Here is a 15,581-nt window from a genome sequence, read left to right as displayed (position 1 = left end):
ACAGTTTAGTGCTGTTAGGTTTTTCCTTAAGAAAAAAAGACCCCAGTTTTTCTCTCTCAGACCTGAGAACGTCACCTGGCTCAGAGGTCTGCAGATGCTCTCCATGAAGGGTCGGCTGGCAGATATTTCAGGCTGTGTATGGGTCATCTGGTCTCTGTTGTAACTGCTTAGCTCTGACATTGGAGCATGAAGGCAGCTATGGACAGTACATGAATGAATGTGGCCATGTCTCAATAAAGCTTTATCTACAAAACAGCTGGAAGCCAGACTTCACCCCAAGTTTATTGTGCTGGTCGTGTTATTGGGGTCTGAGGCTGACCACGCTGCCTTGCATGGACCAGACCCCCGCCCCCTTTGTGCCTGAAGCCAGCCAGCACACATCCCTAGGCTCCGTCCTCTGTGTAATGCATAGTCACAGGCCAGGGGCTGGAGGAAGAGGGCGGTGAGCAGTGAGTGGAGGAACTCCCAGTTAGGTCTTGAACACTGCCTGTATTTCCATTTGCCATTTCCTCCCTTTGTTTTAAACTACCGCCTGCTGATGCTATGTCTCCATGGGCAAGCGTGCCTCGTACCTGTTGAGCAGAACCTTCTCTGAGCATCCGCTGGGCCCTGGGGATTTACAGTGGGGGCCCTTGTGTCCTCAACATTTGTCCAGTGCTTTTCTGGCTTCTTGCAGTGGTAGAAATGAGTGAACCTGTTGCTTGATCTTCCATGGTACGGCCTCAATATGAGGATCCCTGATGTTGGCACAGAGGTGACCCCCAGGAAGAGATGTGGCGTGTCCTGCTCTAAGTAGCATCCAAGGAGAATGGTCCACCACTACTTGCCAAGAAGTCCCTAAACCTTGTCCTGTGCCCAGGAGGGTCACGATTGTTGTGAGATTATGTACTGAACAGCCACTGAGCCCCACCAAACTGTGAGCTTTCTGGGGACTGTGCCCATCTCAGCCTCCTGAGAACTAGCAGTGTATGTGCCAGGCCCATGTTGAGTGTGCACACAGATACTCGGGCTCCTTCTGATTTCGAGCCAGCATTCTCGGGCCCTGCTCCGGCACGCATGCCAGACACGCGCACACACAAAGTCTCTTCCCAGGAGACAAATTGAAGCAGGACAGGAAGACAGTGCTCCGAACCAGCCGAGTTCATTCCCAAAGGTTGAAACGAGGCAAGAACTTTTCCTCCAGTAGCTACGTGGAAAATTGACTCTTTCTCCTTCCCCTACTCCAGTGGCCAGCCTCCCACGCCAAGAAGTTCAAGGGGGAGGCAGACCACGCTGCAGATGCAGGATAGCCTCAGCTCAGGCGCACCCTGCCCACACCCCACAGAAGGCCTGAAGCGCTTTCTGCCAACACTCGTGTCTAGGGAGCATCTGCTACTGGACGCCTTGTATCTAATCACAGGATTTAAGCTGCATGCCCAACACAGAGCACTTCGCCACCAGTACTGTGGCTGCTGGTTGGTAAGACCTACCCCTTTAGCTTTGCCAGACCACTGTCCCAGGGATCAGCAGGGGTGGGAGGTGTGAAGTGTTTTATCTCTCGGTGACCTAAAACTTCAAGGCCCCTTTTCCCAACAGCCTTCTGGGCGGACAGAAGTCAGGTTTGGCCTAAATGGTAACGGCACAGCCTCCACAGTCTACAGAGCGTTCTCCTGGCTTTTGCAACCTGTGAGGAATGTATGGCCTGGACTTCTCGCCCTGCTTTGCAGATGAGCTGCAAGGACTCCAACCCCATGCTGCTGGCCTGTGCCGCCGCCCATCCTAATGCTGTCTCCCTCCAGGCTCACCTCTGAGCTGTTTTTCTGTGGCTTGTGATTTCCCTGCAGGTGCAGGCGGTCTCCAGGGATGTAGGGCAGGCATTTGAGGAAAGAGCATGAGTTTGGGGAATATTTAACCTAACACACAACTTCTCTTTCTTTTTGTCCTTATAAAAGAAAATATTTTAATCTGATTTTTTTTTTTTTTTTTTTTTTTTTTTTTGGTGGTGGTGGTACTGGGGATGGAACCCAGGGGCCTTCTACCTCTGGGCTACACTCCTAGACCTATTTTATATTTTTATTTGGAAACAGGGTCTCTTAAGCCAGCTGAGGCTGGCTTCGAACCTGCAGGATCCTTCTGTCTCAGCCTCCCAAGTGCGGGGATTACACGTGTGCGCCACCACACCCAGCTTAATCTGATTTTAATGTTAAAAAACTATCCAGCTGGGTGTGGTGGTGCACACTTGTACTCCCAGTATTTGGGAGGCTGAGACAGGAGGATCGTGGTTTGCAGACAGCCTCAGCTACTTAGTGAGGCTCTTTTCAACTCAGTGAGACCCTGTTTCAAAAGTAAGGAAAGGAGGAAGGGAGGGAGGGAGGGAGGGAGAAAGGAAGGAATCCTTCCTCAACCCCTAAAGAAGAGTCTTCATCTTAGAGGACCAAGGTGGGTCAGCGTGTTGGTACTAACTTGTCTGCTTGGTTCCATGAACCCCGCAGGTATTAGCTGCCTGCCCAGGGTTGTTGGGTTGTGCCCCTTAAACGTAGACCCAGAGCCAGGCGTGGTGGCGCGCTTGTAATCCCCGCGCTTGGAAGGCAGAGACAGGAGGATCGCGCAGGTTCGAAGCCAGCCCCGCGCTGCCTTAGGAGACCCTGTTTCCAAATAAAAATGTAAAAATAGGTCTGGGAGTGTAGCCCGGAGGTAGAAGGGCTTCCAGGAACCCCAGTACCACCAAAAAAAAAAAAAAAAAGTGGACCCAGATGGATCCATGGGGGTGAGAGGCAATAGTTGCCCTTGAGGGTCCCACATAGCACCCCTGGAAAAGGCAGGGTGTCAGAGGAGGAAACTCACAGCATAGCATGACGGCTTTCAACTGGCTGGGGATCTTCCTGGGACCTGCTCTGCCTCTTGACAGCCAACATCCTGTCTTCATATAAATGGAAAACAAGTGGTTGCAGCAGCTAGAGGCTGCACCATGGCAGCTGGGCCTCTGTGTACCCCACACTGTGGGCAGGACCACATCCCCATGATATTTGTAGAATGGTCCTGTTTTTTTGGAGGCCCAAGGCTCGGGGCCATTAGGGAACTGGACTTGCCATGTGTACCAAAGGATCTGGGAGTGGACACCAGGCCCGTACCACTCACTGTGAACGTCTTCCCGCCATGCCACAGCACAGCTGAAGTACAGGAGCATGACCGGAATGTGGCATTTGATGGAAGGAATGGGTGCTCCTACCAATAGGGGGAAAATGCTTTTCCACAGAGACCTCCGATCCAGTGCTGTGGGAACACGGTGTCCCACCGTGTCGATGGTGGCAAAGGCCTTTCACTAAACTGTCAGTGTTCATAGAGTGGGGTTCCTGAATCAGGCAAGTTGTTGCCTCAGTCGCACCCATAACAGAGCCTCTGGGGCCCTGCCTAAGTGCCTCTCAGAAGCTGCTGGGTGTAACACTACTCAACACGAAATTACAGGAAAAAGAATAACAAGGAAGTGCGGGGGTAGGTGTCTGCAGTCAGAGGCCTGGGGCCAGCTGTAAGGGGCCAGTGCTGACTGAATGATAAGTCCATTTACAGCCTGGGGCCATGTGAAAGCTGCATAGGAAATGGGTGCATTTCCTGCCTCCTCTACCAAGATTCAGAAGTAGGAATCTCCCTGCCTCCTGTCCCCTGGGCTCCTGCAGCAACCATGTGGCACAGACCCCATTTCTCCTCTCAGCTCCTTGGTGACTTGTGGAAGAACAAGGTCTACATTCTATAGCCACTCCAAGCCTCAGTTTACCTGTCCAGAAAGTGAGAGGGAGCAGGCTTCACCTAGATCCCTGGCAGATTACGCCAGCACTCAAGTTTGTTTGTTGCTGGTCTCTCTCCATCTCCCCAATAGCCCGGGAGCCCTCCAGGGCCAAGACATGCCCAGCGTGGTTCATTGAGCCAACGTGGGGCCAGCCGGACGCATGCAAGGTGGGCACCCGACATCCTGATGTGCTCTTCTGGCTTATAGCTCTAGGGTCTGTGCTGCTTGCAAGCTTGTAGAGGGGGTGACTACCCTAGACACCCTTGGGCTCCAGAATCAGACTTGGAGGCCTGGCCCCACCGTTTATTAACTGTATACTCCTACTGAGTGGTTTTACTAGGATTCACCTTTCTGAACCCAATAGAGTGCCTTTAAAATGGAGTGGTTGGTGGTCCTTACTGCAGGACGCCCAGGATTAAGTGAGCTCATGCGGGCAAAGGCTGCACTCACTGTGTTGCCCTAATTGTGCCCGCTTCACCAGTGCGAGGATAGACATGCAGTCAGCGGCAGAGGCAGGATTTGAACCCAGTTCTTTCAAGCCCTATTTCTTTATTGAAAATAGATGTGGATGGGGACATGGTGTCACAGAGAGCACCCTGGCTAGAGTTCAGAGCTGTGGCGTAGCTGCCAGCAAGTACTCTGTGGCCTTGGACAAGTTCCACCTCTATCCTGGACCCCTTTTTAGAACAGGAGGAAGTGGTGACAATCTATCAGAGCCACCCAGCAAATAGGTCACTGCTCGGTGGGTAGAGTTCTCACTAAGCTAGTGAGCCACTTGGCTGCCCCGATCTGGCCCGGTGTTAGGTACCATCTGTGACACAAAGCCCTGAGGTCTATGGAGGAAGACCATCGAAGTGGAGTTGGGCTCGGAGTCTTGTCCTGGCCAAAGCTAACTTCAAGGCACACCGACTCAAAAGCTTTCAGCAACTGGACTCCTGCATAGGAAACTGCTGATCAGTGCTCCCAGCTCTGGGAACACCTTCCCTCACTTCCGCTCTGGTCCTCTCCTCCCACTTTCCCCATCCATACAGATTTTGGGAACGAGAGGCACCCATCCCAACAACAGTCAGAGTCCTCTAATGAGATCCTTCTTTTTATTTTGGTCTGCCTCCTATGTAGTGTTGTGCCTGCATGGGTGGTAACAACTTGAAAAGACCATCAAGTCGGTTTTCTTTAAATTTACCTGTAGGTCTCTCGTTGAGTGTGCTGGCTGGGAGGGAGATAGGACCACTGTGAGCGGCCTCACAAATACAGGGCACAGGAGCCCTTGTCTCCTCGTGGAGGGGAGCAACATCCCTCCTTTGCAAAAGCAGATGTTTCCCTGAACACGGCCTCCATTCTTTGCTCCCAAGAATTGGAAGGGTTTTTCACTGATGCTGCCAGCAGTCTTAGGGACACAGTTCAGACTCAGAATATAGTGACAGAGCTTGAAATCAAGTTGCATGTAGTGGGGTTGTAGAGGACGTAGGTCACCTTTTGGGGATGGCAGGTTTGGGGCTCCTGGCCTACTGAGCCAGCTCCCAGTAGCACCAGGGGCTGTACTAGGCAGTTCACAAGCAGGGCCTGGCCCACAGTTGATGGGGCTCTGAGAGGAGCTTCATGCCCTGGGGTATAGTGGGTGTTGATCTTTGTCCTCGCTTGGTCAAGATTGTGATGGGATATTCTCTCTGGTGACCAGCTGGCTTGGGTCCTGGTCCTCAGCATCTCTGACTCTAGCTCCCACTCCCCAGGATACATGTGACTGCTCCCTCTCTCTGCTCAGCGGCCTACCCCCTTGCTGCTGGCTGTTATGGCTTGGGCTGGGGCCTTGCTGAGCTGACCGACCTTATCCTGTAGGTTTGTGTTGACAGCACACTCACCACCTCCACTTATTTGGGGACCAGTGGCCAAGTCAGACCGAGAGCTTCTTAGGAGGGGCCTCGGACATGCTCAGCTAGCTGTAATGCAGACCCAGGGTCTAGTACTGACTTTATGTGAAGACTGCCATCAACTGAGACCCATCGCGAGCGCTGGCCACTCTTGGTTGCTTCACAATGAGTGAGTCAGCCCCGACTGACCTCCCCTGACCCATAGGGGCACAGGGGTAAGGGGCCTGCCCAGCGCCATGCTCCTTACTCCGGGAGAGCACGCTTGTAGCCAGGGGAGAGAGGAGGGTTGCGAGGAAAGAGGCTCCCACGTTGCCAAGAGCCAAGCAGCCCACAGAAGGCCTTTTGCCCCCTCTTGGCAACTGGACCTCACCCCTGAACCCTCCTCCTCCGTTCTTTTTATTTTCCTCTTTTGGGGGTTGGCTTTAAATTATCTTGTTTTGTTTACATTACACCCAAGTTTCATGGTACAAAAGACTTGCAGGTGCAAATATGTCCCGCCTTCATTAACTTCCCCTCCCTTTTTAATTTATGTGATTTCAATTTTCCTTCCCTGTACTGTTAATTAGGGGACCCTCTAATCAGTGCCATTATCACAGTGGTATTCATGTTTAGGAAAGCCGCTAAACAAATGCTTGCAAAATTGCTAAATGGCTAATTAATGTCTGTTAATTAAGAAAATTGCTCATGGTAACAAACCATGCCGTTGCTGGCAGCCGCTAGAAAGACACACACTTGTTGAAATTAGTAGCGTGGCAGGTAGGGGAACATCTGCTCCTCGGAGCTTTCCGGAAGTGAGCAGCCCCTCGCTCAGCCAAGAAGTTTCCAGGCCTGTCCCCAGCAGTGGTCTTGGGTTCCCGTGCAGTCCTGCATCTCCTGTTCTGCGCACCTCACCTCCGTCCCCATGGCCACCATCCCACCCACCCACCACGCCTCCCCAGCTCCGGGCTGTGTCCCCTGACAATCAGAGCTTGGTGGCCTGGCTTTGAGGGAGAGGACTTAATGATAACAACTACCTATGTAGTCCCTCTTTGTCAAATTTAACCATACCTTTCCTCAGTGTGTTTTGAATTTTTCTCAAAAATGACTTAAAAGGCTAACAGCACAAACTACGTAGAGAGAAACTGATGAACACACTAATAGTGGCTCCTTGTCCCCAGCACCAGAGTCCAGCTCTTGAGTGGCCTGGATGGGCTAGAAATTACTTCTAACTCAGGCTTTTCACACTTTTTTACTGTAACTCACAGGAAACTCCTTTGGCATTGCATTGTGTCCCCAGTGTGTATACACATACACACACTTACATATAAAATAGAAGTTCATGAAAGAATACAGCTCTCTGATGCCCCCCCCTTTAATGTTTCAGGTTTTAAAAACAATGGGTTGCAACCCTCTGAATTGATTGCATCACCTACTAATGGGAATCCAACCTATAACTTGAACAAGCCCATGGTTTAAGTGAATTCATGTCTCCCCTCATCTGACAGGGGATCGTCTGTATTTGGAGTCAGCTTGGGACTGCAGGTGGCTGGCCACCACCTGGAATGGAAAGCCCAGCCCCTCGGCCCATGGGCCCGCCCAGCAGTCAGGGTCTCGAGGCTGTCCCCCGGCGTCTGCCTGACTCCAGGCCACTGGGGGGTGTGGGACTTGGAACCATCAGGGAACTCATCCTGCCTGTGCCACTTACCAGTGGCCTGGCCTTCATCCCTAGAGATTCAGGTTCCTCATCTGTAACCATTGGAATGAGAGACCCCACCTTATGGCACTATTTTGAAATACAGGCAAATTCAGAAACCAAAGAGCCCCACACTGCCCACACCAAGTGCCACTCGGTCACTGCACCCCCTGCCATACTCCCCCCCCCCCCCCCGTGGGCCCCTCGTTAAGCCATGATTAAGCCCTGCCTCCTGGCACCCGTATTACCTTGCCTCTGTTCCCTAGATTGTGAGCCCCCCGAGGGCAGGGACCTCCCCAGTCCTCCCCTACGTCCCCGGCAAGCGGCACTTCACGCTTTGCCTCTGGGTTCAGGCAGCACCCAGGCACCCTGTCTGCACATGATGTGCTCGCTGAGCCGTCTCAGCCAACGTATTTAACATGGCAAACTCCACTCAGGTGGTAGACCGCATCTGGCCCTTGCTCCTGTGTGCTTTGATGGAAGTGCCTCGTTTTATTTTTCTTTCTTCCGAATCCCCTGTGAACTTATTGATCAGCTTTCCTCCCGCCCGCCCGCAGCGTTGCCCCATTGAGCGGTGACCTCAGCAGCAGCTCCCCCACCCCGCCAGCCAGAGTCCCCACCCGCACGCCCGCCACCGCCTGCGTTTTGGTTCAGTTTTTGTTCTTTTAAGCTTCTTCTGCGCTTCTCCGTGTGCTGTGATCTATAACCTGCCTCTACTGTCTGGCCTCACAGGGTCCTCCGGGGTCACAGCCCTCGCCGCACGCACAGCCTCCACCTCACAATCCCAGCAGCATGATGGGACCCCACAGTCAGGTAAACGCACTGTGGCTCGCCCGCCCGCCGGGGGGCGCGGGGCCAGAGGAGGAGAGAGCCCGCAGAGGAAAAACAAAAATCAAAATGTGCTCCCCCCATTGGCTTCTGGTCTTCACAGACGAATTTAATTCCTTTTTTTAAAAAAATTGTTTTTTCTAAAGATAGTCTTCATTCCTTGGACATCACACCCAGCTTGGATATGAAACCAAGAGAAAGGAAAAGCCATTTCTGTGACCTTGTCAGCGGCCTTCGCGTTTTTGCTTTTTCCTCCCACTTTTGGTTTGGTTTTTGAGTTTGGTTAACCATCGTTTGTAGTTGAAGCTGCATCCCCAGCCTTTTCTTTGTGCGCTCTCGCTGCTGAGAAAGCTTTCTCGCCCATCCCCTGCACCCACTTAGGGAGCCCGCTGCCCCTTGTTTACCATTGCGTTCCCCCTGTGAGTCCCCGCTCCGCTCCCACGCCTCCCTGTCAGTGGTTTCTCTGTGTGCACGTGTGTGTGTGTGCGTGCGTGTGGACGCGTGTCCAGCTCTGTCTGCACACCCTGAAAACATATATATGACCTTTTTCTTTCATTTGCCCTAACAGAGAGCAGAGCTGTCCTCCCTCGCCCCTCGTTGATTTTACTGTTTTGCGTCCTGTGCAAAAGCCCCAGCCGCTGCCCCTCCACCCAGGGTAGATCCGCTCACACCAACGTGGAGTCGGGAAACACGTTTGTTGTGTGGATCTATTGTTCCCTGTGCCCTGGGAAGTTTTGCCCAGAGGGAAGAGGCTGCTGGGAGGAAGAGCGCTTAAGAGATCACTAGTTTGTAACACTGGACTTTGTAGAGTGGAGAGCATTTATGTTTTTTGCTGCGCACTAGTTCAGGCTGTCATTGAACTAATTCCCTGTAATTGCAGCCTTTTATGTCACCGCGATACGCAGGCGGCCCCAGGCCCCCGATCAGAATGGGAAACCAGGTACTGTACCTTTTCATGTTCTCTCTTTCCTCACTCAGCCATCGTTGGCCCTAGGTGACTTAGACTCACATCAGAATTTGGAAGACAGATTGAGGGGTGGGGGAAAGAGGTGTTAAGGTGTGGGGTAGCTCACCAGCAGGGCCGTTGTGAGCCCGTGATGCAGCTTTTGACCTGCCTGACCTGGTGGGCTTTGGGCAGCCATCCTAGGGTTCAGCGGGTAGTGGCGGCAGCAGCCTGGATGGGATTGCACGGTCTCAGTTCTTCTAGAGAAGGTGGTAATGCCCTTGCCCCTCCCTTCTAGCCCCTTCTTGGAAGAGGGTCTTCCTCCTTAATGAAGTTAATTGACAATGTGCATTTTTTCCTGGAAGCTTTTGAGAATTGCCAAGGCTAGTAAATATAATCCTGCTATTAGGGGGAGAAATGGCCCATAGGAATGCTTAGATTGGGAGCCTGGCTGTAGCAGAGCAGGGCATTTGTGAGTTTAAGCAGTGTCTGCCTGCCTCCCAGACCTGACTCAAAACAAGGAAGGATTTGTTCCTTTAATTAGAAAAGTGGTCTGCTCACGAAGAGGGCTTTTCAGTCTGCAGTCGTGTGCCTTTCTCTGGCCCTTGAGGGTTGGCAGTTCTAGGTGGTCTGGAGAGATTGGTCCCTATGCTGCCCTCCCTGGTTCAGCCCGTGGGAGGCAGGAGGGAAGCTGGAGAGGTAAAGATAAATAGACGCCTCTTTTGAGGATAGACAGACAAAAACAACTTTAAAGAAACATCAGGGAGATTTCTCTTGTGCCAAAATATATATTTTTTTAACAGAATTCAGTGACTTTGCAAAAGCCCTTAAAAAAAAATCCGTCAGCCACAGCAGCACCTCCAGCCCTTGCTGCCTTCCGAATTGGGAGTTTAGTCATCAGCAAGATTGGTATTATCTGAGTGGGATTCTTTTCATTCTCAAAACTGCAAGAAAACCCCAGAGTGAGACACCTGGGGGGCAGTGGAGAGGGACTCATACACAGGGACCACCTCCAATCCTGCGACACTGCCTCTGGTTTCTACCTTTATATCTGCCCTCCCACTGTCCTCTGTTTCCTATTTCTTTGACACCAATGGAATAAATTTGAACAAGAGGAATTAGAGACAGTGTTTGAGCAAGAAGGGATATTGGATGCATCACAGATGAGGAAGGTCAAAGTAAGGAGTGATTTTTCCAAGCCTCGCCGTGAGCAGGGCTCCAGTGAGTCCCCAGCCCGCCCACTTGCTAGCTCTCATAGTTGAAAGTGGCTCCCCTTCCCCTATGTTTTTACCCCACAGTCAAATGGGCTCTGTTGCTATTGCACAAATGGGCCCCGGGAGTGACCTTACCTCCTGCCCACTCAGGGGCTCTCCGTGGCCTACACTGGCCACCACCCTAGGGATAGGTCAGATATTTCCGGATAGTACTTTTGACCCTTCCGCTGGCAATTAAGGGACTTGGAAAGGGAGTGCATATGTCTCTCTTTGGCAATTAAGCATGAGCACATCCGCACCTTGTGTCGCAAATGATTTTCCAGTCTTCCTGCCACCCCCATCAGAAATCTACACTGGTTTTCTGGTTTCCTCCAGAAATCCTTGTTTTCCAGAGAGGGATGTGCCCCTTCCACAGGTATTGCCCTGGAGGGCTTCTGAGAGTGCCTCATTTGGGGCCACCTGAATTGTCAGCCTTATCCTGAGACGGATGGGGGATGGGCCGGTTTTATTGCCTGCTAGGAGAGGGAAGGAGGGTGGTAAGCAGGGCTTAGGATAACAAGAGACCCGCGGTCACTGACTTGGCCTCCAAGCCCCGCCAGGCTGGCCTCCCGCCTGCCTCCCTGGCTGAGGTTTGAGGCTGTGTATAGAGCACTGCTATTTTTTAAGCCCGGGTGGCTTGGGTGGATGGCAAACAGTGGGGTTCAGCTGGCTTTAGGAAAGGAAGAGCCAAGGACTGGGTTAGCAGATCGCCTCCCGCACATACCTCCGCGGGTGTCCTGGCGAGCAGGTGAGTGAGCTGCAGGGGCAGCTGGCATTCGTCAGCTGGGCAGGTGCTTCCCCCCCCTCGCCCCAGTGCTGGAGCAGAGCTGGTCCATTTCTAGTAGTTATGTCCCCTGTGGGCCAGGGGGCGGTGTACACAGCACAATTAGCATCTCATTTGCCAGCCGTTGTTTTTCTTATGTCCAGGGGTCAGCCTTCCCAGTGTGTGGCACTTGGGTCACTGCACACCTTCCTTTCCTGGCAGAGGAGGCCAGGGCTCTCCTGTCCCTACCTCACGGCCACCTAGTGAGGGGAGCAGCCCGGTGCTGCTGTGGAGTCCTGACACAGAGCAGGTTTAGGGGAAGCTGAGGAGCAGCTCTACAAGAGCTGGTGGTCAACACAAGCCTGCCTGGAGACGTAACGACTATCCCACCCACGCTGCTCTCTAGGGTGGGCAGCTCGGCACCAAGAAGGCCCCCTGCACCTCAGCTTCGGGGGCGCTCACTCCGGGCCGCCATGGAGGCCGGCCTTCCAGGTCCTCACAGTCCTACCACCAGGCTCTCTGAGCCTCCAGCCCCTGGAGGGCAGACAAAGCCAAGTGATTGAGAGGATGGGCACTGGAGGAAGGAGGCAGGCAGAGAGCCGGGGTGCAGGCAGGTAGGGGTCAGGCCCTGCAGACACGCTCTGAGCGGTCTGGAGGAGCATGAGGTACCGCCCAGGCTTGGGGGCCCCTCTGTTCTGAAGGGGTGTCCCTTTGTTTCGCACTCACTGCCTGTTCCAAAGCTTGGGCTAAGGGCCCATGAGCTCCTGTCTGGTCAGCCAGCCCCTCTGTGACTGGGAGGGACTCCGTGTTACAGGAGCCCCTCCCCCACCCTGAAGCACCTGCAGCTGGGAAAGGATGGCCCACTGTCACCCAAGGCAGGAGCTTGCATTCAGTCCCAGGGGACAAGGGTCCTAGAAGCCTGCTCTCCCAGTGCCTAGTGCTCGGTGTTTTTTTTTTTTTTTTTTTTTTTCAAATTGTAGCTGAAATAACTTTAGCCCCAAGTAAATTACTTTGATAGGTTGTCACAGCGGGTACCCAACGCTCCCCCAGGAACCCTCGGCTCCCCATCCCACTGCTGCTCACATTGGGCTTTATGGAGCAGGCTCTCTTTCAGCACCCCTCGCCCCTGTTAGCAGCCCTGGGCCCCCCGGGGTAAGGGCGGTGTTTCCTGGGGTAAATGCAGATGGGAGCTGGAAGGCCTGGGTGCTCTTCTTTTCTCTGCTGGTGCACGGCTGGGGTCCTTAGGTCTCAGTTTCCCCATCTGAATCTCTGAGTCTTTTTCACTCTGCTCCCCTTTAGAAGAGCTTCTCATTGTGACAGGGTTTTAGCCAAATTATGATTCCTATAATCTGAAGGTAGAGACAAAATGAGTTACATCTCTGTGAGACAGAAAGAAGATGGAGTTGGGTTTAAACTGCAGCGGCTGGGGCTCGGATGGCGAGGAGGGAGGCGATGCTGCTGCCCTGGGGTAGGGGTGAGCACCGCAGCCAGATGTGCCTGGGGAATGTTTCTGCCTCCTTGCAGGGCTCCAGCAAGTAACACAGGTCAGGACAGCAGAGTGGAGCACGGTCCCTCATGCTGCTCTCCACCCAATGCCACAGTTTTAGTTAACACTGCCAGAGCTGACTGCCGTGCTCTGGAGGGCCCTCCCCACTGGCAGACAGCAGGAATAGTCTCAGGAGGCTGTGGGTGGCCCCAGATGGCAGAGCACCGGGCTGGGCGGGCAGGGGCACCTCCCTCCATCCACCAGCTCCAGGGAGCAGCCACTCAGCCTTCATCTCATATCTCTTTCAGCCTCCAGGAGGAGTTCCTGGGACACAGCCGCTGCTGCCCAATTCCATGGATCCCACACGACAACAAGGTAGGAAGGGTGGGCAGGGCAGCCTGGGCGTCGGGAGGGCCCCCTTGGCTGTTCCTGCCAGCTCACAGCTTACCTGTTCTCTTGCGCAGGCCACCCCAACATGGGAGGATCAATGCAGAGAATGAACCCTCCCCGAGGCATGGGGCCCATGGGGCCTGGCCCACAGGTAACCAGCCATCTGTCTGTCCATCTGTCTCCCTGCCATCTGTGTGCACCCGCCTTCTCTCCTCTTCCCACAGTCCGTCAGTCTGTTGGTCTTTCACATCTGTGACTCACAGGGGAAGGGGAAGAATGTGTTGGGCCCCCTAGTTTTTTGCCCACCTCCAGTGGGCTGGTCCTGTGCACAGCCAGCAACAGCCCCTGGGCAGCCCACAGGCAAAGTTGAGGGACCCTCCAGGGGACCTGGGGAAGGGGGCGTCGAGGAGGAGCACCAGAGCCTCTCCAGGACAAGGTAGCCTACTGTGTGGTTTGAGGAATTTGAAAGGCAGAGGGTTTGGTTCCCTCGTGATTGGGGGCCTCCAGGAAGCTTCAAGCCACCTCCCGCCCTAGGTGGGGTAGACTCAAGATGGCTCTGAGGCTGCAGGGTGGTGACCCAGCGCCGAGCAAGCAAGCGGCCATCCTGATTCTGCTTGCTGCTCGTCAGTTGTCTGTCCTTGGATGAGTCCCTTGTATAGCCATGAACTCTAGCAGGCTCAGTTCCTTCCCCCATCCAAAGAGGAATGAGTCTATGTCCATGTTCTCTGAGGTAAGTTGCCAGGATACCCAACACCACTTTTAACCCCAAGCCTTAGCCAGAGTGTAAGACTTTCTAACAGAGGACTCCATGGCCAAAAGGGGCAGTTTAGAAACTTCTGAAGAAATCATTTCAAATGCCCAGTGTCCTTCTTTAAAATTAACTTGCGCTGGGCGTGGTGGCGCACACTTGTAATCCCCGTGCTTGGGAGGCGGAGACAGGAGGATCGCGCAGGTTTGAAGCCAGCCTCGCTGGCTTAAGAGACCCTGTTTTCAAATAAAAATATATAAAAATAGGTACTGGGAGTGTAGCCCAGAGGTAGAAGGGTTTCCAGGAGCCCCAGTACCACCAAAAAAAATAAATAAATAAAAATAAATCAAATTAACTTGCACCTGTGAGCTGGATGTGGCGGTACATGCCTGTAATCTAATACTTGGGAGGTTGAGACAAGAGGGTCGCAGAGTTTAGGCCAGCCATAGCAAATTAGTGAGATCCTGTTTTTTTTAAAAAAAAAAGGAGAGGAAGGGGCTAGGAATGTAGCTCAGAGTTAGAATGCCCCTGAGTTCAATTCCCAGGTCAAAAAAGGAAAAAAGTTGCCTCTATGACACAGCTTCACCCACAATGGGAAGGGCACCCAGGCATTCCTGCTCTGGAACTTTCACCTGTTGGTTCTCTGAGTATTTGAATGTGGCACTCTCCTTGGGAATTCTCTAGAATGTGTCTTTCTAAAGGAAATTAGTAATCTGGGTGAAAAGAGGGCCTTCAGGTAGTGAAAGCAGGAGGTTTTGTTCTAGGATCTTCCTTCCCTTCTTTTCTGCCCTTCCTGGAAGTTAGCTTACCTTGCCTTTGCCTCTCTTACTGTTGGTATTTGGGTTTCTCCTTCCCCTGGGGGAGGAGCAGTATCCCCATACACCTGGGCTCCCTTTCATAGGGAGGCTTCTGCCCCACAGGCCTCTGTTGCGTTCTGGAATCGCTCACACAGTGCACCGACCCCCCACCTTTTCAATGGTGGTTGGGGGTATCGGTGGTGTTGGAAGTCTTTAGGGGGGCCATTGTCTTTTGCTGAACCCCCAGTCCTGAAAGGAAGCAAGCCCACAGCAATTGCAGCTCCGGTGTTCTTGTTTTACTCGTCCTCAGATGCCCCAAAGTTCACCTTTTCACCAGCTCCTTTTAAGCAAGCCGTGTGGCCTCTTCTTGCCTGGCCCCTGTCTGAGCTGGCCTCTGTGGGAGAGGCAGAGGGCAGCGCCTGAAAACAGTGCATCCCTCCTCCAGAGTCAGAGGTGGCTCTCCATCCTCTCGGCCAGAGCCACACGGTGGTCACTTATTCTTGGTGAGGAGCTGCCAGTGGATTTGGGATTTCAGAGTGTCGTGGGGACCTGGGCGATTCAGGAGGATGGAATCTGAGGGAAAAGTTAATTCCGCCACCCACCCATGAGGAGTCTGAGGCTCCTCAACGGCCGTATCTATAAACTGGGAATGAACACAGGATCTGCTCTGTGGGGTTGTAAAAGGAGGAGGGTCAGGTTTTTGTGTGATGCCTGGAATTTGGTACTTCCCAACTTGGCTTAGTAAGCAATTTTTGTTTTCTAACTTTGATGGCTTAAAACCAATGCTTTGGGTTTGGGTTTGATGATTACGGTTATATTCTACACACACACACACACACACACACACACACACACACACACACACACACTTTACTGTTATATTCTACACACATACACACACACTTTACTGTTATTCTACACACACATACACACACACATTACTGTTATATTCTACACACACACACTTTACTGTTATATTCTACACACACACATACACACACATACATACACACACTTTACTGTTATATTCTACACACACACATATACACACATACACACACACTTTACTG

General features: G+C 52.8%; 1 protein-coding gene across 7 annotated transcripts in view; it reads left to right on the top strand.

The window, feature by feature from the left end:
• The window catches only part of SSBP3 (single stranded DNA binding protein 3), a gene marked incomplete at both ends in the record, with an annotated part of 161,466 nt that overhangs the window by 125,671 nt on the left and 20,214 nt on the right, over window positions 1-15,581 (top strand). For 4 of the 7 annotated variants that reach the window (XM_080690383.1, XM_080690380.1, XM_080690378.1 and 1 more), the window contains 3 exons: window positions 9,012-9,071; window positions 12,885-12,951; window positions 13,041-13,117. In XM_080690383.1, the coding sequence (XP_080546509.1) occupies window positions 9,012-9,071; window positions 12,885-12,951; window positions 13,041-13,117 (204 nt within the window). Of the gene's footprint in view, window positions 1-8,035; window positions 8,117-9,011; window positions 9,072-12,884; window positions 12,952-13,040; window positions 13,118-15,581 lie in introns of all 7 variants that reach the window. The other 3 variants (XM_080690377.1, XM_080690379.1, XM_080690382.1) reach the window with 3 other exon arrangements.

This window comes from Muscardinus avellanarius (genome assembly GCF_963383645.1).
Source record: "Muscardinus avellanarius genome assembly, chromosome: 3".
Lineage (NCBI taxonomy): Eukaryota > Metazoa > Chordata > Mammalia > Rodentia > Gliridae > Muscardinus > Muscardinus avellanarius.
Note: the sequence above shows the minus strand (reverse complement) of the source record. Positions and strands in the feature narration are given on the sequence as shown.